Source organism: Mesoplodon densirostris, chromosome 5 (genome assembly GCF_025265405.1).
Source record: "Mesoplodon densirostris isolate mMesDen1 chromosome 5, mMesDen1 primary haplotype, whole genome shotgun sequence".
NCBI classification, from domain to species: domain Eukaryota; kingdom Metazoa; phylum Chordata; class Mammalia; order Artiodactyla; family Ziphiidae; genus Mesoplodon; species Mesoplodon densirostris.
The window spans coordinates 148,316,783-148,344,095 of NC_082665.1; the positions used below are offsets into that span (position 1 = coordinate 148,316,783).

Genomic DNA, 27,313 nt, shown 5'->3' on the forward strand with positions numbered 1-27,313 from the left:
ATGAGCCTTCGCTGTGCAGAGCTGCCCGTGCAGTGCAGGAGTTTAGCCTCCCTGTCGTGTGGCCTCTAAATGCCAGTGGCAGCACCTCCCGCAGTCACTGTAATAACCAGAAATGCCCCTCCCTCTCCAAAACTGGCCCAGATGCCCTCCCGGGGCTACGAATAGTTGGCCTGTGTGTGAGAGGCTGTAACACGTTCACGGCGCGCCGCCCGCCTTGCCCGCCCCGAGCCCACCTGGAGGGTCCTGAGAGCCAGAGGGGAAATTAATTCCATGTAACTGTTAGAAATGTGCTTGAGCTCAAAACACACTTGAAATCAGTTACCTAAACCACAAACCACAAGACACACTTCTAACCTGCAACATTACAAAAATCACAACTCCTCTCATTAAGATGAGAAATTAAAAACGATAAGGAACGTGGTGGTGAGCTATTTCTCGGTGGTCAGATTGTTCCCCTCCCGTTTTGTTTTGTTTCTATTTTTTAAAATCACCTGTTCACGGAAACAAGCTAAAAACTTTAGGAGTAAGAGGATGTGGGTAAAATGCTCTTTTCTGCTCCCTCCTAACCCCAGCCTCTGAGATGAGCAGCGGTGTAGCGTCCGCACGAGCACATGCGAACACTCGTACACGTCCATCCTCCCTGGAAAGATGTATCAACTGCTCAGGTCACTCCCAACTGCTTCCCCTACTTCCCTAGATAGAAATGAATATCCTCGAGGTCAACATACATAGATCCTACTCATCACTTTTTAAAGCTGCGGGCTATTCTGTAGTTTGGCAGTGACAAATTTGTTGAAACGTTCAGGCAATATCCTCTGACTCTGGACATTCACGTTTCCAGCTTTTTTGGTTTGTCACCACAGATAGGTCTGCAATAAACATTTCAGGTATAATGCTCTTATAGGAGATTCCTGGAATTGGGATGGCTGGACCAAAACACGTGTAAATTTAGAGTTTTGATAGCCAGCCCCACGCCGGTCATTTCAGTCCTCTCTCAGCCCTGAGGCTCTGTGCTCCTCTGAACTGGAAGGAGAGAGAGGTGACTTGACCTGCAGGCCACAGCGGCTGATGCAGCGGACCTCAAGCATGACCCCAGCTCAGGGTGAGCAGATGGTTCCTGGGTACCGGGGGCCCGGCCATCCGTGCCAGCCTTGGGCCTGCCCACTGCTCCAAACGGGGACTCTGGGTGCATTATGAGGAGCACAGAAAGCAGAGCCCACGGTACACGAACGTCGGGGCCCTCCCTGTACCCTAGAGGGCTGGCGCTCAGGGCTGGGCACTCGGGAGGCAGCTGGGGGGAGGTTTGCGGCAGCGGTGCAGAACGATGGGACTGGTTGCCTGGTACTGACGTCACCACGTCAGAGTGCAGCGAGGGTTGCAGGGCCCTGGGCGCTGGAAGCAGGGGTACCTGGGCCTCAAGGCCTAGAGCCCTGCGCCCCCAGGCCCAGCTTGGCCCTCCTCCTCACCTGCCCAAGAAGTCATCCTTGTCAGGATCCTCATCGTACAGGTCCACCACCAGGTCCTGCCCAGGGACTTCATACACTATGAACTGGAAGGAGAGAGAGGTGACTTGACCTGCAGGCCACAGCGGCTGACGCAGCAGACCTCAAGCATGACCCCAGGCGAGCCAAGGGCCAGCTCCGCCGCCTGCCAGCTCGGAGCCCCGGGCAGGTTCCTGCCCTTCTCAGTGCCTGGAGAACCCCACCTGTAAGAGGGAGTGATGCCCTCTCCTGTGGGTGCGGAGGATTAGAGGCAGCTTGTGCACGCCTGTGGGCAGGGTGGGTGCTCGGGATGCTGGCTGCTGTGTTTTCTGCCCGGGGCTTGCCGCTTCCCAACTGCAACACTCACAGGCTGTGGGCCTGCGCTTCACACGATAAGGACTGTGGCTGAACTTAAGGCAGAACGTCAGGCTCCTGGTGTCTGGCTCTGGGAGGGAGGGCTGAGAGGACCGGGCCAGAGCCCTGAGGTTCTGTGATTTGATTTGAAAACTTCCAACAAAGCCGGCTGTGGTTGGGAAGGGACATAGGAATCTGTCAATAGGCTGGCCCTCCATCAGGGGCCAGAGCGGCCCACCTCTGGAAGCCTGTCCCCAAGGGCCACGCCTGTGGCCCAGTGTTGCCCGTGGGTGTGTGAGGATCGTGAAGGTAGGGCCCTCCCTGTTTGGGACAGGACCACCCAGAGTGGAGCCCTGGAGGGCATGGAGAGCAGCTGGGAGCCGCTGAGGAGACCCTCACCTCAAACACCTCGTTCCAGGTGGGGTTCAGGTTCTTATAGATGGTCCTGCTCCGGAAGTGCTGCAGGCCGATGCTCACCTTGGCATAGGGGTCTGACTTGCCTCCGAGTCCTAGGAAGTTGTCCTTCTGGGCCAGCTTTTCTGCCTCCAGCAAGTGGGCTCTGATCACTCCCTGGAAAATGCCCCAGCCCGGGCCTCACAGCTGTTTCTAGGACCCTCAAGTCCCCGACATCAGAGCCCAAGCCATCAGCTATCACCCTAGCCCCACCTTACCCTCCCCATGTCTGGACAGGGAGACAGAAGCCAGAGGTGACAACCTCTCGGCCAGGGCCACGCAGCAAGGGACGGCAGGGCCCAGGGCTCTGTCCACTGCACCACGATGCCCGGCCACATTCCCGGCCCTCCCGCCCCTCCGTACCTCCAGCCTGCCCTGTGAAGGGCTCATTCCACTGCGGCCACTTCCTCGTCCTGTGCCAACTGACACGCCACCCAAGCGGCTTTCCTCCGGCGTTCCAGCCCCTCTCTAGCTTACACGTAGACTGAGGCCCGCTGTCATTTCCTCCCACTACCCAGGTGTACACACCCCTGTGGTCGCTGCCTGCTGCTGGCAGTGGGTCCCTGGGCTCGTAAAGGCCCCAGCACTGAGTCACCCCACTCCCAACATCCTAGGCTATGTCTCAAGTCAGAACAGAGCAGAAGAACCAGGAAAAACACAGTCCAGGGGGCCAGTAGGCCTCTGGCCTAGAACTATTTCTTTTAAATATCAGTAAATACATATGCATTTGCCCTTTGACCCAGCAATCCCACGTCTAGAAATCTATCCTAAAGACATACTGGCAAACATATGAAAAGATATGGACAAGGCTCTTCACGACAGCACTATTGGAAATAACAGAAGCCCAGACACAGCTCAGCCATCCATCAGTAGAGAACTGGTTGAACAGATGCGGTACATTCACGTGGTGGAGTACCACGTACCACACTGTCATAGGGTGACCCTCATGACACGTGCATAGCAGCAAGGTGAGGAGAGCTGTGGCCCGCTGCCGTCCATCCAAGAAAGGGGGACTATGCGTGGAATCAGATGCGTACCCACAGCCATCACGCGTGTATGTGCTCATATTAGAAAACAAATAATGAAAAATACTGGAGGAGGAGGGACTAGGTGGTAGAAGCTAGACTCCTTAAAGCACAATTTGTTTTTCACACTGGCCTTTAGAAGTGTGCAAATATTTTACATGATTGTGAAAGCAAGTTAAGGTAAAAATTAAACTCTAGAAACAGAAAATGGAAGGAAACAAATTAATGTAAATATTCACGGCCAGTTGTCACAGACACACAGAGAGGAACTATTCCAAGTGAGTTTAAATTGTAGCCACTCGACAGTACATCTCTAGTGGGATATGCCCTAAGGACAATGTCTGCAGTAGCTATGATGTAGGTGACGGTGCTGTGCTAAGACTGCTAAACGCACAGTGTGGGGTAAGGGCCACGCGTCACCCCTGCGTGGCCTGATGCCTCACACCTGGCTCTGATGGTAAAAATAGGCACTTTCCCCTCTCCTGAGGCCCTGACTCCCAGCCCCACGGCCAGGGCACCTTCTGCAGGGAGGCCATGTGGCTGTCCTCCTGAGGACAGCCCTGAGGGCTGGCCCCCTCCTCAGGGGCCCCCTGAGCTCCCAGGGCGGGCGGGGGCGGTGGCGCTGAGCACCCAAGGAAGCCCCCCGTCCTGGCTCCTTCCCAGAAGACGGAAGCCTTCTTCCTGCCACCAAAGGATGGAATGGGAGCCTCCTGTCCCTGAAGGCTCCTGGAGTTTCCCGGGAGCGAGCGTGACTGCCCACAGTCCCCAACACAGGCCACATGGGGGGACCAGGATCCAGGAAGGAATGCTCCCTGGGCTTTTTCCCTCCCAAGACGGGTGACTTTGGGCAAGTCATTCAACCTCCCTGAGACTCAGTCTTCGCCCCATAAAATAGGATGCCAGGCCCTCCCAGGGCGGACATGAGCATCGCCCTCCGAGGGTGCGTCTCCCTGGCCCGTCTGTCCCTGTGCTCTGGGCCCAGTGCCCTAGCGGCCCGCGCAGGTACTCACGCGGGGCAGAGGGAAGCGCAGGGCAGTCAGGTCCAGCCCTTTCTTCACGGGCACAGTCACACGGTTGGGCAGCACCATGTGGGCAGCGATGAGGTCCTCCAGCAGGCTGTCTGACACGTCACTGGGGACAGTGGGCACGCACAGCTGTGGAGGGTGGCACCACCTCCCCTAGGCCGCCTGCCCGCCCGCCCGCCCATCCCTGGAGCTGGAACCAGGAGCACAGCCTGGGGGCAGGTGGGCCCATCTCGGGACGGAGCAGCCCTGACCCCAGCCTGCCTGGATGGGGGGTCAGGGGGGGATGTAGGGTGCACATTTTGACCGCCCCTGGGCCCCCCACCCCAATCCTGCTTTGTTCTCTGAGGCATCACAGCATGGTAGCCAAGAGCGAGGACATGGATCCTGGGTTAGAATCTTGGCTCCGTCACCCATAAGCTGTGTGACCTTGGAAAGTTGCTGCTCTCTCCAGACCTTAGTTTCCTCATCTCTAAAATGGGGCTAATTATGCCTACTTCCTGGGGTTGTTACGAGGATGAGTTAATACGTGTGAAGTGCCGAGAACAGTGCTCAGTGCCCAGTAAATGCCAGGTACGTGTCCACTGTTGTAGCCCTTCTACTCTCTGACATCACCTTGAAATCCTCCTTCTTTATTGCCTGACTCCATCTCGCCAGTAGAGGGAGACAGGGGCAGTGCCCAGAACAGGGCCGGCACGCAGTAGGTGCTCAGGAAATATCTTCTAAGTGAAAGAACGCATGACTGGATTCTCTGCGCCCAGGGGGCGAAGATCAGTGGGAATATCCCCAGTGAGGGAGTGAGTGGTCCTCCCCGCAGGCGGGGACAGCTGCTGGGCCTGGCGAGCCAGCCAGGGGCTACCCTGGATGGTCCACTGTCCCTCCCTCCTGGGAGGTGTGTCCACACGGGGCTGGAGCCCTTCTCTGCTCGTCTCAGGGGCCTGAGGCTCTGAGCGCAGCACCACACCGGCCCCAGGAAGGTGGGTTGCCCAGACCAGCTCCTCCTCACTGGCCTCTGCTGTGACAGCTGCCCCGTCCCATGCCAGTGTCTGTGTCCGGGTGGGAGCCACTTGGGCTTCTCACACACACTTGGGTCGGGGAGGGAGTGCATGTGGACGAGGAGGACACTCGTGTGTATCCACACCCACTGTGCCAGCACCGCACATACCTGACTGTTCTCCCAGGGGCCTCAGGACAGAGGAACCAGGCTCCCCATTTACTGAGGAAGAGCCCAGAGAGGTGAAGTAACTTGTCCAAAGGCACACAGTGGCTGAGGGGGGCCAGGAGCCTGGCCTGGCTGGCCTGGTTCCAGAGCCTGCGCTCGCCCCTCATTAGCCCACGCGGCCTCCTCTAGGACATCTCACCTGATGGCGTCACTCCAAACACACCCACGCTATCCCTCTGGAGGGAGCAGCTGCCCACCCCTCTCCTTGTGCAGACAGAGGGAGGGCACAGCCACGGTGTGGCTCCCGTCACTGGCTGCACGGCCGGGAGGGCCCCACCTCGGGCCTGCCTGGCGGTTCACACAGGCACTTACTTGATTCCTGGCACGTCCAGCAGGTTGGTCAGGCCTGTCCAGTTGATCTGCAGGTGCTGCAGGGGCAGGAGGAGGCCGTTAGGCTGGAAGGAACCGGAAGCCCAGGCTGAGGACCCGCTGCCAAGGGCCCCGCCCCCGCCCCCACGGAGAATTCAGCCGACTTGGGGGGGGGGCGCCCTCTGCGGGGGGCGAGGCGGGTGAGGGCGCCTCCCAGTGCTGCTCAGGACCAGGGCTGTCAGGCAGGCTGCTTCTGCCGGGACCACAGGAGCGGCCCGAGGGCACGGCCACAGGCCAGCCTGGCATCCGAGGGCTCTGAGTTACAGCCTCCTCTCTGTGACCTCAGCCACTTCTCCAGGCTGTTTCCCGGACTCGGGAAGAGCAGAGTTGAGCCCCTCAGGCTGCCTTAGGGAGCACGTGAGATGGGGGTCCAGCTGGGCTTCGGCAGCATCTGTTCTTGGGCTCAAACCCAGTACCTGGGCCCAGTGGGCGAGCGCCGGCCCACAGGGAGCGGCCGGCCCGCCTCGTCCTGGGGACTCACCGGCTTCTGAAGGAATAACATGGTCACAGCTCCCACGAAGGGCTTGTCCACCAGGAGGGGCTCCAGGATGAGCCGCAGCGTGCCCTGCAGCTGGATGGCACAGAGGGCCGGGGGGGACCTCAGCCACCCTCCTTCCCGCACCTGCTCTGCTCACGCATGCCCGAGCCATCCCCAGATGTCAGGGCCACCTGCCATCACAGCAGGGACCACACTCGGGGAAAAGAAGCCAGGGTGCAGCTGCCACCCCTTTGCCGGCTCCCAAGGGCCACAAGCTGGCCCCCACTGCCCCCCACTGCCTTGCTGCCGGGGGGCTGCAGCCTTGACCGTGGCCGGGACCCAGGAGTGCTGTCCAGCTCCAGCTCAGCGCCTCTACTCATACCATAGAACAGCTCTACCTCCTCCATCCGCCTCAGTTTCTCAGCACCGGCTCCGCATCGCTTCATAAAGAGAGCCTCTCACTTCCCAGGGCAGTCGGAGCCCCTCTGGCAGGGGGATTTGATGAGCAGAGGCAGGCGGGGGGCTGTCCTGAGCCGCGGGGTGGTGAAGCCCAGCCACCACTGCCTGGCCCTGCGACCTCAGGCCTGGAGTCCCTTGACTGGTACCAGCCTCTGTGCTCGGTGTCAACACCCCCGCTCCAGCCCCCTCCAGCATAAGCCCGCTTCCCCTGCCCTGACCCCCAACCGAGCGGCAGTCACGCCGGGCTCCACCCACCTGGATCCCGTTCACACCAGCCTGTATCTTTTGCAGCGCCACACTGATCTCACAGTCCCCGATGTAGCTGAAAGTGGGGAGGGAGAAGGAAGGCGGAGAGTAGGGGCAGGTCCATGACTCAAGACAGGTTGGGAGGCTTGCCCAGTGCAGCCCAGCCCAAGCCCAGCTGGCCAAGCCCGAGCCTTGCATCACCTGGATGTGGACTCCTTGACAGCTTCGGCTTTTCTCAGCTCTGCGCAGACACCGCCCAGACCCCCCAAGGCAGCCCCTGGGGCCCCCGCACCCAGGGGTCCCACGTGCATCCCCACCTCTGCCACGAGGGCAGAGACCTCTGGACACCACTTCGCCCCACGACACCCCGCAGATGCGGAGGAGGGGCTCTGGGTGCACACACTGCTACACCTCTGCCCCGTCTCTCCCCAGGGACACAGAGCAGCCCCGCAGCCCCCATCCGCCACTCATGCAGGCTGTGCTGGGGGTGGTGAGGCGGGCACAGTAACAAGTTCTCAGAAGCCTGAGTTCAGCTGGCAGCTCCTGCCACGCGATGGGCACAGGAAGCCCAGAATGGGTGCCCTTGAAAGTAGAGAGCAGAGACCCCATCAAAAGACTGAAGGAGATGCGGAGGGAGAGGGTGGCCATCCAATATCTGCAGGGCACAGGCAGAGGAGCCAGACGTCACAGAAATGCTGAGTGTCCCCTGGAAGGGCAGGGGGAACTCAGGGACCCCAGGGGCTCCCTGAGATGACTGGAAAGCTGGGTGTGTGGGCTAGATGACCTTGACGTGCCCCAGCTATTCACACAAGGATCTTGTGGCAGAGCCTTGGGGCCGGGAGGGCCCAATTGCCATTAGCATCCCAACACACTTGAGACCAACCCCCATACAGTGATGGGTGTTCTGGAGTTGCCTCCTGTCTTGCCAAGGTGTTCTCAGAGCCAGCCTCTGGGCTATGGACAGGAAATACAGAGGCACTGGAAATGAATGGCAACCTTCTGGAACCTCAGGAGTTGATCCTTGGTCCTTTAAGCACAGTTCAAATCCCACCACCACCAGGAACACTTCCTGGATTGAATCTCCATTCTCTCTGACTCCAGCCTATTACAAACCTCATTCAAAAGGGGTGCCCCTGCCCGACCCACTGAACAAGTCACCTGTGTGTCTTTGCATCCTTTAGTTTTTCTGAGGTACCACAGAGCCCAGTTCTCCTGCTGGCCTTTCACAGCCTGTGCTCGGAGCTCCCTGGGTTGCATCACAAGTCCCCACATTTTCTTGTCACACTTGCTTTCTCTTGCTACATCCTCTCTGAGACGGCTGGTCTGACCCTCCAGGTGACCTGGCCTCCAAGAAAGCTCTGTTGCCCAGGCCTTGGTACCCAAAACACGCCTGGTGCCCGGTCTCTGGGAGAAGCCAGGACTGGGCCGAGGGCTCAGACAGTAGTGGCTCCCCTGGGACCACCCGTTCTCCTGCCACTCCTCCCCGTCCCAGCAGGGACCTTGTGCTCCAGCCCAGGGGGCTGAAGGGGCAAATGTGCTGTGAGGGGCTTTCACGCCCCAAATGAGTGTTTCCCTGAGACTCCAGCTTCAACCTGGCTGTTCCCACAGTGTTCCCCCGCCCTCCACACCTGGCCCCAGGGGCACGAGGGCTCACCAGATCTGCAGGTCCAGGACCACCTGTCTCCGGTTGCACTGGTTAGTATGCACCTTGACGCCGTTGATCCTGGGGCACTGGAAGAGATGCCAGAGGACTGGGTCGGCAGGGGTCTTGCAGGCAGGGGGGCGGGGGGCGGGGGGCTCCCTGCCCAGAGCTGGGCTTCGTCCACAACAACCAACGTGACCACTGCACTCCCGGGATGAGGCATGAAAGCAGAAATCCACCCTGCAGTCCCTGCCCATCCTTGGCACCCTGATACCTCCCTCTCCAAACAAACAAAAGTTTTTCATAATAAAATGTTGGAGAAAAAAATTCAGTCGACCACACTAGAGGAAAGATTCTATTATCCTTCTATTCTCTCCATGGAAAGTGATGCTTACAAATGCATTGTCACATGCAAAGGTTATCAAAGAGTATGGAGCCAAAACTGTGGGAACAAAAGTATTACAGGGATATCTTGAACAGTTCATTTAAATGATCATGTAACTTTTCCCAGAGTTTGTGATACGTGTGATATGTCAGCTTTTTAAAAAGTACAACTTGTTGTGATTTATTTTCTCATACGTTCTCATATTTATTCAACATTCATTTTTGTGCTGGTTTTACACTTTTTAAAATTCTTTTTTTTTAAGAGGGCCCCTAGAATTGTAGAAGCTTCAGGCCACACAGCACCTGGCTTGATGTAGAAGACCCAGCGAAAGCAGCAGAAGCCTCGGGAGGAGGAAGGGGCCTGTCACCGACCTGCCCCAGCCTGAAGTCTGCTCCTGGGCTGGGGGCTGGTTTGCAGGCACCCGTGGAAGCTCAACCAGCCCCAAGACCCCCATCTGCAGAGACCAGCCCTGGAGAAGGCTGCCTACCTGGAGGCCTCGCCACAGAGAGGAGGGCTAACCACTGTGAGCATCTCCTCTGTGCCAGGCAGGGTGGCCCTGGCTCAGGGCTCACAGTGAGCGCGGGGCACCAGGCTGGTCAGGTGCCCCACGTGGAGCACCGCTCACCCACCCACGCAGAGTGGCCCTGACGCCAGGCCTGTTAGTCACGCTTCACAACCACCCTTAGAAGTGAGCCCTTTCCTTTTACAGAAGAGGAAACTGGAGCTCAGAGAGGTTAAGTCACTGGCCCAAGGTCATCACAGCAGTGAGCAGAGTTGGGCATGGATGTGGGAATCAGAGGAAGCAGGAAACACTCATTGGCGTGAAGGGAGTGGGTGCAGTGAGCGCACTGAGCCTGGCCAAGCCCAGGAAGGTCACGTGAGGAAGTCCTCTGTGAGGCCCCCGCCTACCCCCGAAGTGGAAAGGAGGGGGATGGGAGAGTTAAGAGGGGTGGGAGGAGCCAGGACATGAAGGGCTTTGAATGCCAGGACCAGGAGCCAGCTATTTCCCCTGCAGGGCTGGGGCATCTGGTCACCTTGCAGGTCCCCCCGCCCCCGCCAGGTTTTCGTGACAGGGTGAAAATCATCTCTCAGGATCAGCCACTCCTAGTGAGATGGGAGATGGATGGGCCCCTGGCTGGACAGCTAGTGTTTGTCAAGCGGAGTAAATCTGAAGCTTTGTTTTTCCCCAGACACTCCAAGGACAAAGTTGGTGGCAAGAGCTGAGCTCTGCTGAAGTAAAGAGATAAGATGACCGTCCTGAGGTCAAGGAAAACTTCTCTGTCTGCACATGCGCAGGAAGGCTCCTTGGGTGTCAAAAAGGGAGGGGGCGCCCCCCTATAATAAGTGTGGACATGCACCCACAGTCCTTTGCGGTGGGATCCATCTTAGCAAAAAGTGGCGCACGCATCTTGGGGAGGGTCCTAGGACCAGTCAGATGTGGGAAAAGAAATGAGAACACTGGCCAAGGGTAAACAAAGACCCGGAAGAACTGCCCTACATAAGACGATCTAACCGCCTCTTTACGGCACTCCTCCTCATTAGGGAGGATGCCCACCCCCTTTCTCTGGGTGTGTATTTCTGCCTTGATTCTGCCTTAAACAAACAATTTCTCCGTGTGCTCTCTCACATGTTGTGCTGTGTCTCTGATAATAAACTCTGTACCTGTTTTTACAGTTTTTGCCTCCTTGAAACATTCTTGCTTTCAAATGGGGGCAAGAGTCAGGGCCACTTTGCTTCTAGCCTCTAGCCCCCGGTGGTGGTCTAGCGGTTAGGATTCCTGGTTTTCATCCAGGCTCCCCAGGTCCAATTCCTGAGCAGGGAACTAAGATCTCGCTTCAGGACCGCTCACTGCGGTCTCTCTGACATCACTAGGCCTGCCTGCTTCCGCCACCAGCAAGGGCCCGCTGTCCCACAGGCATCACCACCCCACAAGCAGCCTGGCTGGGCAGGCTCTGCTATGAACACAGCGGTCCGCAAGCTTCCTGACTCTTTGCCTGCTGAGTTCTTCAAACGCCGACTCAGACATCACCCCTCCCAGAAGTCCTCCCTGACTACCACACTCCCACGCCCCGACACTGCTGAAGCCACGCGTTCCTCCACGTCGTGCGTGCACTGCCATGTCGGTGTCCGTCACCCCCCAGCTTATACGTCTGTCTCCACGACAGGACAGGGACCTTCCTGAAGGCAGGGGCACAGCCACACCATCTCTGTCTACAGTGCCTTGCACACGGCCGTGCTCAGGAAGTCATACGTGAGTGAAACAGGGAAAGAACAAATGAGCCAACAGATGCTGGGACAAGCGAGTCCTGGCAGAGTCTGAGTGGCTTCAGCCAGAACCTCCAGGGCTCAGGTAAGCCTGATCCGCCCCCCCTCGGGAGGCTGGCGGGGCACCCACCCTGGGGCTGGCCGACAGCGCTCATCAGGCTGGCCTGCCCGCTACATCTGCTGCTCCTGGAGCTGACCAGATGCCAGTGCCTCTGATTTACGGGGAGATGGAGCTCACAGCGGCTCTGCCTGGGGTATGCATTTTCTGATGATCAAAATAAGACTTCTACATCAGTGGGGCACTGGGGGGCAGAAAGAGTGGGGCAAGAGGCTGGAATAGGAAATGCAGCCTAGAATAGGGACATGACATTAGGTGTGTTCAATACACACACTCTTACCCTGGGTCACCAAGTATCTTCACAGAACTAGCCTGGGCTTCTAACACGGATAGCCAGCATCAACCAATCGGTAGAGAATTGGTCACTGCTTTGAGGCACTGAGGATTCCACTCCACGATGGTGAGTTCTCCCCAGCTGATGCTGAGGTTAGGAAGCGTGACTCGTACGTCTTTGTGTCAGGCTGGCTTCCACCACCCCATGGCACGTTCTCCAAATTTTGCTTAAGAAGAGTGGAAGTATTGCCCACCTCTCCTTTTCCTTTTCCCTGAGCCAGGCTTCCCCAGAACCTGTACAGGTGGTGGTGATGGGACGAGGGGCTGAGGGGTTTATCCTGAGGCCGAGAGGCTGGGAAGTGCAGGAGGGGAATGGGCCCCCTGGGAGTGACCCCTGGCAGGGGCTGGGGAAGAGCCTGCACCGTAGGTCCGGCTGCCCTGCTCAAGACAGCACTGACCTTCTGCCCGAAGTAGAGCTTGGTGAAGGTGAAGGTCCTCAGGTGCGCATTCTTCTCCCGGATCTTGGGCTCGAGTTTCTCCCGGAACTTGTTTTCCATGATCATGCTTAGGTAGGGCCAGATCTGGGAGGTGATCTGGGAGGACAGGAAGGGGCCTTTGGTGGTCAGGTCTGTGCCCCCTGCCCCAGACCCGTGGCTGCCCAGGGGTGGCCCTTATGCTGCAGCACCCATCTGCCTGCCTGACCCTCATCCCGTCTACCCACCTATCCGTCCATCTGTCCATCAGACATCAGATAACTACAGCCGTGGTTCTCACTCTTACAGTTAGATCCCAAGATTTGCTGCCATTTTGCAGCCCACCATGAAATAGTCACTCACTAAACTTAATATGATGAGGCCCTGTAGTTCTGTGCTAAAACATAAGCTACCTGAACAACACTGTGGTATTAAACAAGAAGTAGCAGGTGCCAGAGGTTTAAGAAGAAAAGAAAAGAAAGAAAGAAAAAAAAGCCACAGAAGAGAAATTTAAATTCTTTCCTGTGGATGTAATTTTTTTCCTAGCAATCGGGAAAGGCTGCCTGTAGCTGATCTCTGCAGCAGGATGACTCACAGTGCTGGGAACCAAGGGTAGGACCTGGGGAGAGGGAAGGTGGTGGAGAGATGGAACCTGGTGGCAGAAGATGGTGAGCAGAGAGGGGCAAGGAGCGGGGAGGGGATGTGGAGTTGGGGGGAGAGCAGCCCATATGTTCTGTTTGGGGCAAAGGCCTCTTCCACCTCTGGGACTTGGGCCTTAGTTTAAAGATGCAGCTCCCCCTTTACAAATCCTAATCAGAGCAGCCTAGAGGAAGTGCGGTTTCAGGGTTCAACGCCCCTACCCCTCTCCGGCCTCGAGGAGCCAGGCATTGTGGTGTTTGAAGTACCGCATTAAGACTCAGGACAGCCCCGTGAGGCAGGGACCATCATTACTCCCATCACGCAAAGGAGGGGACCCGCTCTGAGACACCAGGCGACCTGCTCGAGGTGGCACAGCCAATGCTGCTAGATCCGGGCTGGGGACCAGGCGGAACCCCGGTTCCCTCATCACCAGGGTGCTTCGGTGATTAGGAGCTGCTGTCAAATCCCGAAGCACTGCCTTCCTCTCCCCAGGATGCGCTGGTCTCGGCCTGGTGGACCACTGGAGGCCTGCCCTGTGCTCTGTGCTTCTCCGTACTCTTAAGTTTTCTGCTGTGGCCATGCATTAATTTCACAATGAAAATATTTTCTTTTTAGAAAAGAGAGTCATGGGTGATGAGAAGAACCCGGAGGATGGGAAGAGCAAGCGACAGGCAGAAGGCCCCACCCCAGCGACCAAGGGCCAGCTCCGCTCCTCCCCGGGCAGGGCTCCCGCCAGGACCGCCTTGTCCACGTGCTGCCCGCCCCGTCCAGGCTTCGGGTGACTCAGCCAGGGCTGCAGGGGAGGACGAAGCCTGGAGTGAGGCCGGTGCCCCCAGGCCCGCCCTGGCCTTACCTTGTTGGCCCACTCGACCCGCTCCACGTCCGGGAAGTGCATCTAGGGAACAGAAGCCCCGAGGGGAAGTTAGACGTGAGACCTGCCTGCCCTGCGGGACCAGGCGCGTTCCCACCCCCAAGCACAGAGCTGCACTGACCTACCCTGGAAACTGGAAGCCGGCCCGCGGCCAGGCGGGGGGCAACCAGGCCGAAGGCGCCCACGTGCGGCCTGACACTGACCTGACCTTGGCCGCCAGCTCCTGGCTCAGGAGGCACAGAGGGGCAGTTCTGCGGCGACCGTCCACCCTCCCCTCGCCCCTAGCCCACCTTCCCAGTGGAAGTGCAGAACCCCAACCTGGACCTTCCCCAGGGTGACACCCGAGTTTGCTTCTTGCAGATTCTGTCCCCCTTATTCCCTTTAATGACACAAGTAATCATAGCCCCTGTAGGAAAAATTAGAAAATACAGCTAAACGAAAGGGAAACTATTTTATGAGAGAATGCCGCCCAGTGATAACTGTCATTACCAGGTTGATGTGTTTCCTTCCAGTCTTTTCCAGAAACAAGTACGTGTAGTTTTCACAGAAGTTGAGGTCACAGTGCTTTTTTGCAGGCTGCTTTTTTTCACTTAATATACTGTGATTGTGCTGACTCCAGAGGTAACTGGTGCCAATATAAAAGGCCAAAAAGGGCACCGTGTTGTTTCCAGGGGCAACTGGGGAGTGGACGTGCCCCTTCTCGGCTCTCGGGGCCCCCTCCCCAAACCCACCCCGTCCCCGGCAGGGAGGCCCCTGGGCCAGATCCTATGGTCACAGCACAGCTCCCTCCAGGGCCTGCTGGGTGAGTCCTGCCACATCCCTTGGGTGGGGTGGGGGGAGGTCCCTGAGGGGAATTGACAATCCTGTCGCCTAACCTGATTCTGAGGGTGCTGAACCCCCTCCCCCCAAGTCTCAGTCTCGGAATATGTCTACTGAGTGCACTCGCCACCCCCCACGAGGGCCGCCCCCGCACCAGCACCAGGGTCTTCTGGGACGGACAGAGTAACAGTGTACGGGTGCCTGGCGCAGAACACGGTCGATAGAACGGACGGGACGGCCGTCACTGTCACCCTGCCGCAAGTCCCCGGAGGACGAGGCCAACTCCGGATCAGACTCACGGTGGGCCTGGGACCCCCGACGGTGGAGAAAGGGCCTGTCCTTCCCACCTGGGGGCTCGGAAGGCGCACTGTCCAGGGGCTGAGTAAACGCGTCCATGCAGTTCACACACCTGGTGCAGCCCTGCCAAGGGCCAGGCCCTGAGCTAGTCCCGGGGATGCCCCGGGGGCCCAAACGCAGACCTAGGCCTAGGCCACTCGCCCAGGAGGAGACGGAGAGAGATTTCCTTCTCTCAGGAGCAGTTTTTAACAAGCTTGACAGTTCAGAGGAGCTCAGTGCTTCTGAGACTCCTGGGACATCACGCCGTTCTTCCAGCCTCAGTTTCCCCACCTCTGGGCAGTGGCCCATACCAACTTGGAGAAGCGTCTAACATTCCCAGGTGCTGCCAGAAAAATACTGCCTGGTTGCCAGAAGGGGAGTCAGCCCAGCCCAGGAACAGAAGGGAATCGTCGGGGGAGCAGGGGGCCAGGAGCCAGGGCCAGCCCGGCCAGTTCACCACACATGCCCTGCAGCGGCCCTGGGTCAGGTCCCAAGCTGGGTTCCAGCCAAGTGTAGGGTGAGACCCTTCCAGTTCTCCCTATTACACTCACTGCCCAGCACTGAAGTAAAAACTCCTGCACGTGGGTCTGAAAAGACCCCCTGCTTCCCCGTGGATTGCTCCATTCACCACCCTCTTAGACTTCCGTTCTTCCAGGCAGCCTTTCCAGATCGCTCAAGCTGGGGCTAGGTGTCCCTAGTATGTGTTGCTGCTTCTCCATCACAGCTTTCAACACACCTTATTAGAGCCGCTTGGCCTTCCACCTGCCTCCTTACCAGACCACAAGCTCCGGTGGGCTGACTCAGCCGTGCTTCCTGTTAGCGCCCGTCCCTGGTGTATGAATGTCTTAATAACTATTTGTGGAATGAATGAATGTATGAATGAATGAATGCAAGGTTCTTGTCCTCAAGGAGCTCTCAGGCTGGTGAAGGAAGCATGCAATTAACAGGCTATTCCAGTACAGGATCAGCACCAAGGCAGGGGGAGGGGGGCCGCCACAAAGGGGGGAGTTCGGGTACAGTGGGGCTATCACTGGGGCCTCCGCTCCTCTTGTGCCCAAGCCTACTGGCTGGGCCCCTCACACCCTTCCTGCTGTCCTAACACTGCACTTCCCATCCCGTCCCCGCACACCCTATGTGCATACCCCTTCCAACGTCCTGCACCCCCGTCCAGGTGATTCTCACCCCTGGAAGCTGAGAAGCTCTGATCTGCTGAACCCTGGAAAGGTGATCCAGCTTGGTGGGTCCAACCTTTGCCCACACTTGGTATCTAGTCAGACGAAGATTCCTGCACCGCCTCATGCCTACTGAATCAGGGTGTACCTGGGCGGGGCCTTCCGATTTATTTTTAACAAGTTCCTGGCGTGATCTTGAAGTTCAGTCAGGGTTGATGTGAGGTACCAATGACCTGCTCAGCCCTGCATTGGAGTGACCCACACTCACCCTGACATCGAGGACAGCAATGGATTGCCCAGGGCCCACTCTGAGGACGTTGTCATGGTCTCTCCTGGCCACCCATGCCTGTATTTGAGGCTCCTGTCTAAGAGAGTCCCCCAGAGAGTGAGTCTGAACCCCTGACCAGAGCAGCGATTCAGACAAAGAAAATAAGAGACCATCAAGACAGCTTATTCTGATAGCTACACGTGGAACCACCCCTACAGAACACCTACTGAACGCTGGCAGAAGACCTCAGACCTCCCAAAAGGCAAGAAACTCCCCACGTACCTGGGAAGGGCAAAGCGGAGAGATCCCCACACACAGGATCGGTGCCGAGCGGCACTCACCAGCCCGAGAGGCTTGTCTGCTCGCCCGCCGGGGCGCGCAGCGCTGGAAGCTGAGGCTCGGGCTTCGGTCAGAGCGCAGAGAGAGGACTGGGGCTGGCGGCGAGAACTCACCCTGAAGGGGGCTAATGTGCCACAGCTAGCCGGCAGGGAGTCCGGGAAAACTCTGGAGCTGCCGAAGAGGCAGGAGACTTTTTCTTCCCTCTTGGTTTCCTGGTGCGCGAGGAGAGGGGATTAAGAGCACCGCGTAAAGGAGCTCCAGAGACGGGCGCGAGTCGCGGCTGAAAGCGCGGAGCCCAGTGACGGGCGTGGGACGCTGGGGCTGCCGCTGCCGCCGCCAAGAAGCCTGTGTGCGAGCGCAGGTCACTGTCCACACCGCCCTTCCGGGAGCCTGTGCAGCCTGCCACTGCCGGGGTCCCGGGATCCAGGGGCGGCTTCCCTGGGAGAACGCACGGCGCGCCTCGGGCTGGTGCAACGTCACGCCGACCTCTGCCGCTGCAGGCTCGCCCCGCACTCCGTGCCCCTCCCTCCCGCCCGGCCTGAGTGAGCCAGAGTCCCCGAAGAGGCTGCTCCTCTAACCCTGTCCTGTCTGAGCGAAGAACAGACGCCCTCCGGCGACCTACACGCAGAGGCGGGGCCAAATCCAAAGCTGAGACCCGGGAGCTGTGAGACAAAGAAGAGAAAGGGAAACCTCTCCCAGCAGCCTCAGAAGCAGTGGATTAAAGCTCCACAATCAACTTGATGCACCCTGCATCTGTGGAATACATGAATAGACAACAAATCATCCCAAATTGAGGAGCCAGGAGTCAGTGCTGTGCCTCTGAGGTGGGAGAGCCAACTTCAGGACACGGGTCCACAAGAGACCTCCCAGCTCCACATAATATCAAACGGCGAAAATCTCCCAGAGATCTCCATCTCAACACCAGCACCCAGCTTCACTCAACGACCAGCAAGCTACAGTGCTGGACACCCTATGCCAAACAACTAGCAAGACAGGAACACAACGCCACCCATTAGCAGAGAGGCTGCCTAAAATCATAGTAAGTTCGCAGACACCCCAAAACACACCACCAGACGTGGGCCTGCCCACCAGAAAGACAAGATCCAGCCTCATCAACCAGAACACAGGCACTAGTCCCCTCCACCAGGAAGCCTACACAACCCACTAAACCAACCTTAGCGACTAGGGACAGACACCAAAAACAACGGGAACTACGAACCGGCAGCCTGCAAAAAGGAGACCCCAAACACAGTAACATAAGCAAAATGAGAAGACAGAAAAACACACAGCAGGTGAAGGAGCAAGATAAAAACCCACCAGACCTAACAAATGAAGAGGTAATAGGCAGTCTACCTGAAAAAGAATTCAGAATAATGATAGTAAAGATGATCCAAGATTCTATTTCCAAGATCCAAAATCTTGGAAATAGAATAGACAAAATGCAAGAAACAGTTAACAAGGACCTAGAAGAACTAAAGATGAATCAAGCATCAATTAAAAACACAATAAATGAAATGAAAAATACTCTAGATGGGATCAATAGCAGAATAACTGAGGCAGAAGAACGGATAAGTGAGGTGGAAGATAAAATAGTGGAAATAACTGCTGCAGAGCAAAATAAAGAAAAAAGAATGAAAAGAACAGAGGACAGTCTCAGAGACCTCTGGGACAACATTAAACGCAGCAACATTTGAATTATAGGGGTTCCAGAAGAAGAAGAGAAAAAGAAAGGGACTGAGAAAATATTTGAAGAGATTATAGTTGAAAACTTCCCTAATATGGGAAAGGAAATAGTTAATCAAGTCCAGGAGGCACAGAGAGTCCCATACAGAATAAATCCAAGGAGAAATACGCCAAGACACGTATTAATCAAACTGTCAAAAATTAAACACAGGGCCTCCCTGGTGGCGCAAGTGGTTGAGAGTCCGCCTGCCGATGCAGGGGATACGGGTTCGTGCCCCGGTCTGGGAGGATCCCATATGCCGCAGAGCGGCTGGGCCCGTGAGCCATGGCCGCTGAGCCTGCGCGTCCGGAGCCTGCGCGTCCGGAGCCTGTGCTCCGCAACGGGGGAGGCCACAACAGTGAGAGGCCCGCATACCGCAAAAAAAAAAAAAAAAAAAAAAAAAAAAATTAAACACAAAGAAATCCTATTAAAAGCAGCAAGGCAAAAACAACAAATAACACACAAGGGAATCCCCATCAGGATAACAGCTGATCTCTCAGCAGAAACTCTACAAGCCAGAAGGGAGTGGCAGGACATAATTAAAGTGATGAAGGAGAAAAACCTGCAACCAAGATTACTCTACCCAGCAAGGATCTCATTCAGATTGGATGGAGAAATTAAAACCTTTACAGACAAGCAAAAGCTGAGAGAGTTCAGCACCACCAAACCAGCTTTACAACAAATGCTAAAGGAACTTCTCTAGGCAAGAAACACAACAGAAGGAAAAGAACTACAATAACGAACCCAAAACAATTAAGAAAATGGGAATAGGAACATACATATCAATAATTACCTTAAATGTAAATGGACTAAATGCTCCCACCAAAAGACACAGATTGGCTGAATGGATACAAAAACAAGACCCATATATATGCTGTCTACAAGAGACCCACTTCAGACCTAGAGACACATACAGACTGAAAGTAAGGGGATGGAAAAAGATATTCCATGCAAATAGAAACCAAAAGAAAGCTGGAGTAGCAATTCTCATATCAGACAAAATAGACTTTAAAATAAAGACTATGAGAAGAGACAAAGAAGGACACTACATAATGATCAAGGGATCGATCCAAGAAGAAGATATAACAATTGTAAATATTTATGCACCCAACATAGGAGCACCTCAATACATAAGGCAAATACTAACAGCCATAAAAGGAGAAATCGACAGTAACACAATCATAGCAGGGGACTTTAACACCCCACTTTCACCAATGGACAGACCATCCAAAATGAAAATAAATAAGGAAACACAAGCTTTAAATGATACATTAAACAAGATGGACTTAATTGATATTTATAGGACATTCCATCCAAAAACAACAGAATACACATTTTTCTCAAGTGCTCATGGAACATTCTCCAGGATAGATCATATCTTGGGTCACAAATCAAGCCTTGGTAAATTTAAGAAAATTGAAATTGTATCAAGTATCTTTTCTGACCACAATGCTATGAGACTAGATACCAATTACAGGAAAAGATCTGTAAAAAATACAAACGCATGGAGGCTAAACAATGCACTACTTAATAACGAAGTGACCACTGAAGAAATCAAAGAGGAAATTAAAAAGTACCTAGAAACAAATGACAATGGAGACACGACGACCCAAAACCTATGGGATGCAGCAAAAGCAGTTCTAAGAGGGAAGTTTATAGCAATACAATCCTACCTTAAGAAACAGGAAACATCTCGAATAAACAACCTAACCTTGCACCTAAAGCAATTAGAGAAAGAAGGACAAAAACATCCCAAAGTTAGCAGAAGGAAAGAAATCATAAAAATCAGATCGGAAATAAATGAAAAAGAAATGAAGGAAATGATAGCAAAGATCAATAAAACTAAAAGCTGGTTCTTTGAGAAGATAAACAAAATTGATAAACCATTAGCCAGACTCATCAAGAAAAAAAGGGAGAAGACTCAAATCCATAGAATTAGAAATGAAAAAGGAGAAGTAACAACTGACACTGCAGAAATACAAAAGATCATGAGAGATTATTACAAGCAACTCTATGCCAATAAAATGGACAACCTGGAAGAAATGGACAAATTCTTAGAAATGCACAACCTGCCAAGACTGAATCAGGAAGAAATAGAAAATATGAATAGACCAATCACAAGCACTGAAATTGAAACTGTGATAAAAAAATCTTCCAACAAACAAAAGCCCAGGACCAGATGGCTTCACAGGCAAATTCTATCAAACATTTAGAGAAGAGCTAACACCTATCCTTCTCAAACTCTTCCAAAATATAACAAAGGGAGGAACACTCCCAAACTCATTCTATGAGGCCACCATCACCCTGATACCAAAACAAGACAAAGATGTCACAAAAATGAAAACTACAGACCAATATCACTGACGAACACAGATGCAAAAATCCTCAACAAAATACTAGCAAACAGAATCCAACAGCATATTAAAAGGACCATACACCATGATCAAGTGGGGTTTATCCCAGGAATGCAAGGATTCTTCAGTATACACAAATCAATCAATGTGATACACCATATTAACAAAGTGAAGGATAAAAAACATATGATCATCTCAATAGATGCAGAGAAAGCTTTTGACAAAATTCAACTCCCATTTATGATAAAAGCCCTGCAGAAAGTAGGCATAGAGGGAATTTTCCTCAACATAATAAAGGCCACATATGACAAACCCACAGCCAGCATCATCCTCAATGGTGAAAAACTGAAACCATTTCCACTAAGATCAGGAACAAGACAAGGTTGCCCACTCTCACCACTCTTATTCAACATAGTTTTGGAAGTTTTAGCCACAGCAATCAGAGAAGAAAAGGAAATAAAAGGAATCCAAATCGGAAAAGAAGAAGTAAAGCTGTCACTGTTTGCAGATGACATGATACTATACATAGAGAATCCTAAAGATGCTACCAGAAAACTACTAGAGCTAATCAATGAATTTGGTATACTAGCAGGATACAAAATTAATGCACAGAAATCTCTGGCATTCCTATATACTAATGATGAAAAATCTGAAAGTGAAATCAAGGGAACACTCCCATTTACCATTGCAACAAAAATAAAATATTTAGGAATAAATCTACCTAAGGAGACAAAAGACCTGTATGCAGAAAATTATAAGACACTGATGAAAGAAATTAAAGATGATACAAATAGATGGAGAGATGTACCATGTTCTTGGATTGGAAGAATCAACATTGTGAAAATGACTCTACTACCCAAAGCAATCTACAGATTCAATGCAATCCCTATCAAACTACCACTGGCATTTTTCACAGAACTAGAACAAAAAATTTCACAATTTGTATGGAAACACAAAAGACCCCAAATAGCCAAAGCAATCTTGAGAACGAAAATTGGAGCTGGAGGAATCAGGCTCCCTGACTTCAGACTATACTACAAAGCTACAATAATCAAGACAGTGTGGTACTGGCACAAAAACAGAAAGATAGATCAATGGAACAGGATAGAAAGCCCAGAGATAAATCCACGCACATATGGTCACCTTATCTTTGATAAAGGAGGCAGGAATGTACTGTGGAGAAAGGACAGTCTCTTCAATAAGTGGTGCTGGGAAAACTGGACAGGGACATGTAAAAGTATGAGATTAGATCACTCCCTAACACCATACACAAAAATAAGCTCAAAATGGATTAAAGACCTAAACGTAAGGCCAGACACTATCAAACTCTTAGAGGAAAACATAGGCAGAACACTCTATGACATAAATCACAGCAAGATCCTTTTTGACCCAACTCCTAGAGTAATGGAAATAAAGACAAAAATAAACACATGGGACCTAATGAAACTTCAAAGCTTTTGCAAAGCAAAGGAAACCATAAACAAGACCAAAAGACAACCCTCAGAATGGGAGAAAATATTTGCAAATGAAGCAACTGACAAAGGATTAATCTCCAAAATTTATAAGCAGCTCATGCAGCTCAATAACAAAAAAACAAACAACCCAATCCAAAAATGGGCAGAAGACCTAAATAGACATTTCTCCACAGAAGATATACAGACTGCCAACAAACACATGAAAGGATGCTCAACATCTTTACTCATTAGAGAAATGCAAATCAAAACTACAATGAGATAATATCTCACACCAGTCAGAATGGCCATCATCCAAAAATCTAGAAACAATAAATGCTGGAGAGGGTGTGGAAAAAAGGGAACACTCTTGCACTGCTGGTGGGAATGTGAATTGGTACAGCCACTATGGAGAACGGTATGGAGGTTCCTTAAAAAACTACAAATAGGGGCCTCCCTGGTGGCGCAGTGGTTAAGAGTCCGCCTGCCGATGCAGGGGATACGGGTTCGTGCCCCGGTCTGGGAGGATCCCATATGCCGCGGAGCGGCTGGGCCCGTGAGCCATGGCCGCTGGGCCTGCGCATCCGGAGCCTGTGCTCCGCAACGGGAGAGGCCACAACAGTGAGAGGCCCACATACCGCAAAAAAAAAAAAAAAAAGAAAAAAAAAAAAAAAACTACAAATAGAACTACCATATGACCCAGCAATCCCACTACTGGGCATATACCCTGAGAAAACCATAATTCAAAAAGAGTCATGTACCAAAATGTTCATAGCAGCCCTATTTACAATAGCCCAGAGATGGAAACAACCTAAGTGTCCATCATCGGATGAATGGATAAAGAAGATGTGGCACATATATACAATGGAATATTATTCAGCCATAAAAAGAAACGAAATTGAGCTATTTGTCATGAGGTGGATGGACCTAGAGTCTGTCATACAGAGTGAAGTAAGTCAGAAAGAGAAAGACAAATACTGTATGCTGACACATATATATGGAATTTAAGAAAAAAACTGTCATGAAGAACATAGGGGTAAGACAGGAATAAAGACACAGATCTACTAGAGAATGGACTTGAGGATATGGGGAGGGGGAAGGGTAAGCTGTGACAAAGCGAAAGAGTGGCATGGACATATATACACTACCAAATGTAAGGTAGATAGCTAGTGGGAAGCAGCCGCATAGCACAGGGAGATCAGCCCGGTGCTTTGTGACCGCCTGGAGGGGTGGGATAGGGAGGAGGGGAGGGAGACGCAAAAGGGAGGGGATATGGGAACATATGTATATTCATAACTGATTAAATTTGTTAAAAAAAAAAAAGACAGCTTATTCTGCCTTAGGCACCTGTAGGGCCTCCCTGGGTCCGAATCTCAGCCATGTCATCCCTCCCCAGGGAGCCAACACAAGAGCCGGGCCACCTTCTTTGTGACTGCCCCTGAGTAAGTTCTGGACCAGGGAAGGAAATGAGACAGGCTGACATTCATGGAGCAACTGCTCACACCCAGTGCTTCCTCATTTCCATGAAGACAAATGAGTCTGTTCTCCCATTATAATCTGGACCTTTCCCTACTCCAAATTCTCAAAGTTATTCTATGTTTTTATCTACTGGTTTTGTGTTTTAGCTTTCGCATTTAAAATCTGTCTGGAATTTCTTTTATAGCAAGTGAGATAGGCATATAATTTCTCTCCACACTCTCACTAAGGCAATATTTTTTTTAACATCCTTATTGGAGTATAATTGCTTTACAATGGTGTGTTAGTTTCTGCTGTATAACAAAGTGAATCAGCTATACATATACATACATCCCCATATCTCCTCCCTCTTGCGTCTCCCTCCCACTCTCCCTATCCCACCCCACTAGGTGGTCACAAAGCACCAAACTGATCTCCCTGTGCTATCCAGCTGCTTCCCACTAGCTCTCTATTTTACATTTGGTAGTATATATAAGTCCATGCCACTCTCTCACTTCGTCCCAGCTTACCCTTCTGCCTCCCCATGTCCTCTAGTCCATTCTCTATGTCTGCGTCTTTATTCCTGTCCTGCCCCTAGGTTCTTCAGAACCTTTTTTTTTTTTTAAGATTCTATATAGGTGTTAGCATAACGGTATTTGTTTTTCTCTTTCTGACTTACTTCACTCTGTATGACAGACTCTGGGTCCATCCACCTCACTACAAATAACTTAGTTTCCTTTCTTTTTATGGCTGAGTAATATTCCATTGTATATATGTGCCACATCTTCTTTACCCATTCATCTGTCGATGGACACTTAGGTTGCTTCCATGTCCTGGCTATTGTAAATAGAGCTGCAATGAACACTGTGGTACATGACTCTTTTTGAATTATGGTTTTCTCAGGATATATGCCCAGTAGTGGGATTGCTGGGTTGTATGGTAGTTCTATTTTCACTAAGGCAATTTTATAATAACATACATAAAAGGAAGGAAGGGAGGGAGGGAGGGAGGAAAAGAAAGAAGCCCATGTTTCCTCCTAACTAGTGAAGCTACTTCCCTCAAACGTCAGCTTCCCATGTGTACTTTGGTGTGTTTCAGGACTTGGCATTGACCTCCACGGTCTGTTTGCCTGTTTCTGCATCAGTACCACACTGTTTTAATCTCTATGGCTTCACAATATGATCTGGGTAGGGTGATTCCCCTCTTTTTGCTTTTCTTTTTTAAACTGATTTAGATAATAGTAGGTATTTATACTTCCATATGAATTTTAGAATCATCTCGTCAGTCTCCCTGCCAAGATCCTCCTGAGATTTTGATTGTTGTATTCCTGAATATATAGATTAATTTGTGGGAGGACTGATCTCTTTACTACATTTTGCATCCATGAACAGAATATTTCCCTTTATTTATTCACATTTTATTGTATTCACATTTAGGATCATAACCTTTTTTCTACCAAAGTCCTGTACATTTTTTGTTAGATTACTTTGTGGGTTTTATAGTTATTAAAAATGGTATTTCATTTTCTGGGCAACTTTTGTTGAAATTTGTTACTAGTTCTAATTGTTTGTTAATTCTCATAGGTAACTTACAAACAATTATAATCTCCAAATAATAACAATTTTTTTCTTTCCACTCCCCATCCTTATCCTTACTTGTTTCTCTTGGCCAGTCCTCTGGTACTAAGCAGGCACACTGGTGATAGCAAGCAGCTCTGTCTGGTTCCTGGCCACAAAAGAAAGTTTCTCCATTAAGCACAATTTTTGCTATAGATTTTGGAGGACAGCCTCTATCAGACTGAGGAAATTCTTTTCAATTCCTAAATTTCCAAGAGCTCTCATTATAAATGGGTATTGAACTATATTCAATACTTTCTCATATCTATTGAGATAATGATGTTATTTTTTTCCCTTTCATCCATTAATGTGGTCAACTTAACTGATATTTCTTTCTAAAACAGAACCATCACTAGTTCCCGGGATAAACCCTACTTGAAATATTTAGCTGGCCTGATATTTCATTTAGGCTTTATACACTAATGATCCAAAGTGATACCTACAGCTTTTGTTCTTGTACAATTCCTATCTGGTTTTGGTATAAAGATTTTATGATAAATTATAAAATGAGTGGGACAGCTGTCCTTATCCTCCTATTTCCTGAAACAACTTATAAATATAGGAATTATCTGATCGATAGAATTTAGTATATCTTACCTCTGAAACCATCTTCGCCTGAGACTTTTGTGGGTGGTAAATTACCATGTCTCTCTTTAGAGGTTAATGGTGTATTCAAGGTCTACTGATCTTAGTCTGGTAATCTTGGCATTTCTATTTTTCTAGAAATATGTAGTTCATCCAGGTTTTCAAATGTCTTGATATATAGTCATTTACAATATTTTACTATTTTAATCTGTTATATCTGTAGTTATTTCTGCCTTTTTTCATTCTATATTTTCTATTTTTTTCATGATCAAGCTTGACAAAGTTTTGCCTATTATATTAATCTTTTGAGAGAATTAACTTCAGTTGTTAATAATTTTCTTTCCCCTTTACATTTTAAAACTTTTTGTTCGTTTTCATCCCTATATTTATCATTTCCTTCCTTCCTTCTTATTTCTTTGATCTAAATCTGCTGTTCTTTTATGTCCTTAGGGTCAACTCTATGAGTTTTAGAGTTGAATCATTTATTTTCAGTTTTTCTTGTTTCATGATAAATTCAAAGTTATAAATTCCCTTACAATTTTTAACAGTTTTTTCATCATTATTCATCATTATTCAGCTCTCAGTTTTTATAATTTCCATTATGACTTCCTCTTAAACAATGATTTTTTAAAATAGTAATATTTTAAAATATCTAGATGCTCGAGATATCTATTACCTATTTTTGTTTCCTAATTTAACTTCTTTATGATCTGAACAGTCTGTAGGATGGCAATTCACTGGAATATAGTGATAATTCCTTGGTGGCCTGGTACATGATTAATGTCTATGGTTGTTCCATGTATGATCAAGTTATTAATCATTTCCTTTTAATAGTCTTTCTCCTTGCTTACTTTTTGTCTACTTGATTTTCCATGTTCAAAGAGGAATATATGAAAAATTTCAAGCCAAACTACTGATTTATCTACTTCTCTATGCAATTCTGTTAGCCGTTGGTTTATATTTCACGTTTATATTATGCAGTACATATATGGCCATGATGATTATTTCTTAATTATGGCTCCTTTTACGAGCATATAACATCTTTCTTTGTCTTAAAGATATATCTGAGTTACAGTCTATCTTGTCTAAGATGAAAATCGCTACTACAGCTTTCTTTTGCTTCAAAGTTACCCAGTTGTATTTTTTTATCCTATTTTCAGCCTTTTTGAGTTCATGTTATCTCATGTTGTTTAATACTCATCTTAATCCCTTATTAGACCCATTTTCCAGATAAGGAAACTAAGCCTGAGAGGTTACTTAGAATCACCAGCTGTGGAGTGCTACAGCTGTGACCCAGATCTAGGTCTGTCTGTGCTTTTCCACCCCACCACTCACTCCTTTTAAGAAAACATTACATACCACTGTTTTCCTCTCTTACAGAACGTCTAACTGGACAGAGGACTGCCCTCATGGGACCTGA

General features: G+C 51.0%; 1 protein-coding gene across 2 annotated transcripts in view; it reads right to left on the minus strand.

Moving 5' to 3' along the window:
* Positions 1 to 27,313, minus strand: part of ESYT3 (extended synaptotagmin 3) — a 64,054-nt gene that overhangs the window by 17,419 nt on the left and 19,322 nt on the right. For both annotated transcript variants that reach the window (XM_060099618.1, XM_060099619.1), the window contains exons 2-10: positions 13,758 to 13,799; positions 12,251 to 12,385; positions 8,764 to 8,840; positions 7,119 to 7,185; positions 6,408 to 6,497; positions 5,870 to 5,925; positions 4,324 to 4,444; positions 2,235 to 2,405; positions 1,467 to 1,549 (exon numbers count right to left, since the gene is read on the minus strand). In XM_060099618.1, coding sequence (XP_059955601.1) covers positions 1,467 to 1,549; positions 2,235 to 2,405; positions 4,324 to 4,444; positions 5,870 to 5,925; positions 6,408 to 6,497; positions 7,119 to 7,185; positions 8,764 to 8,840; positions 12,251 to 12,385; positions 13,758 to 13,799 — 842 coding nt within the window. The remainder of the gene's footprint in view (positions 1 to 1,466; positions 1,550 to 2,234; positions 2,406 to 4,323; positions 4,445 to 5,869; positions 5,926 to 6,407; positions 6,498 to 7,118; positions 7,186 to 8,763; positions 8,841 to 12,250; positions 12,386 to 13,757; positions 13,800 to 27,313) is intronic.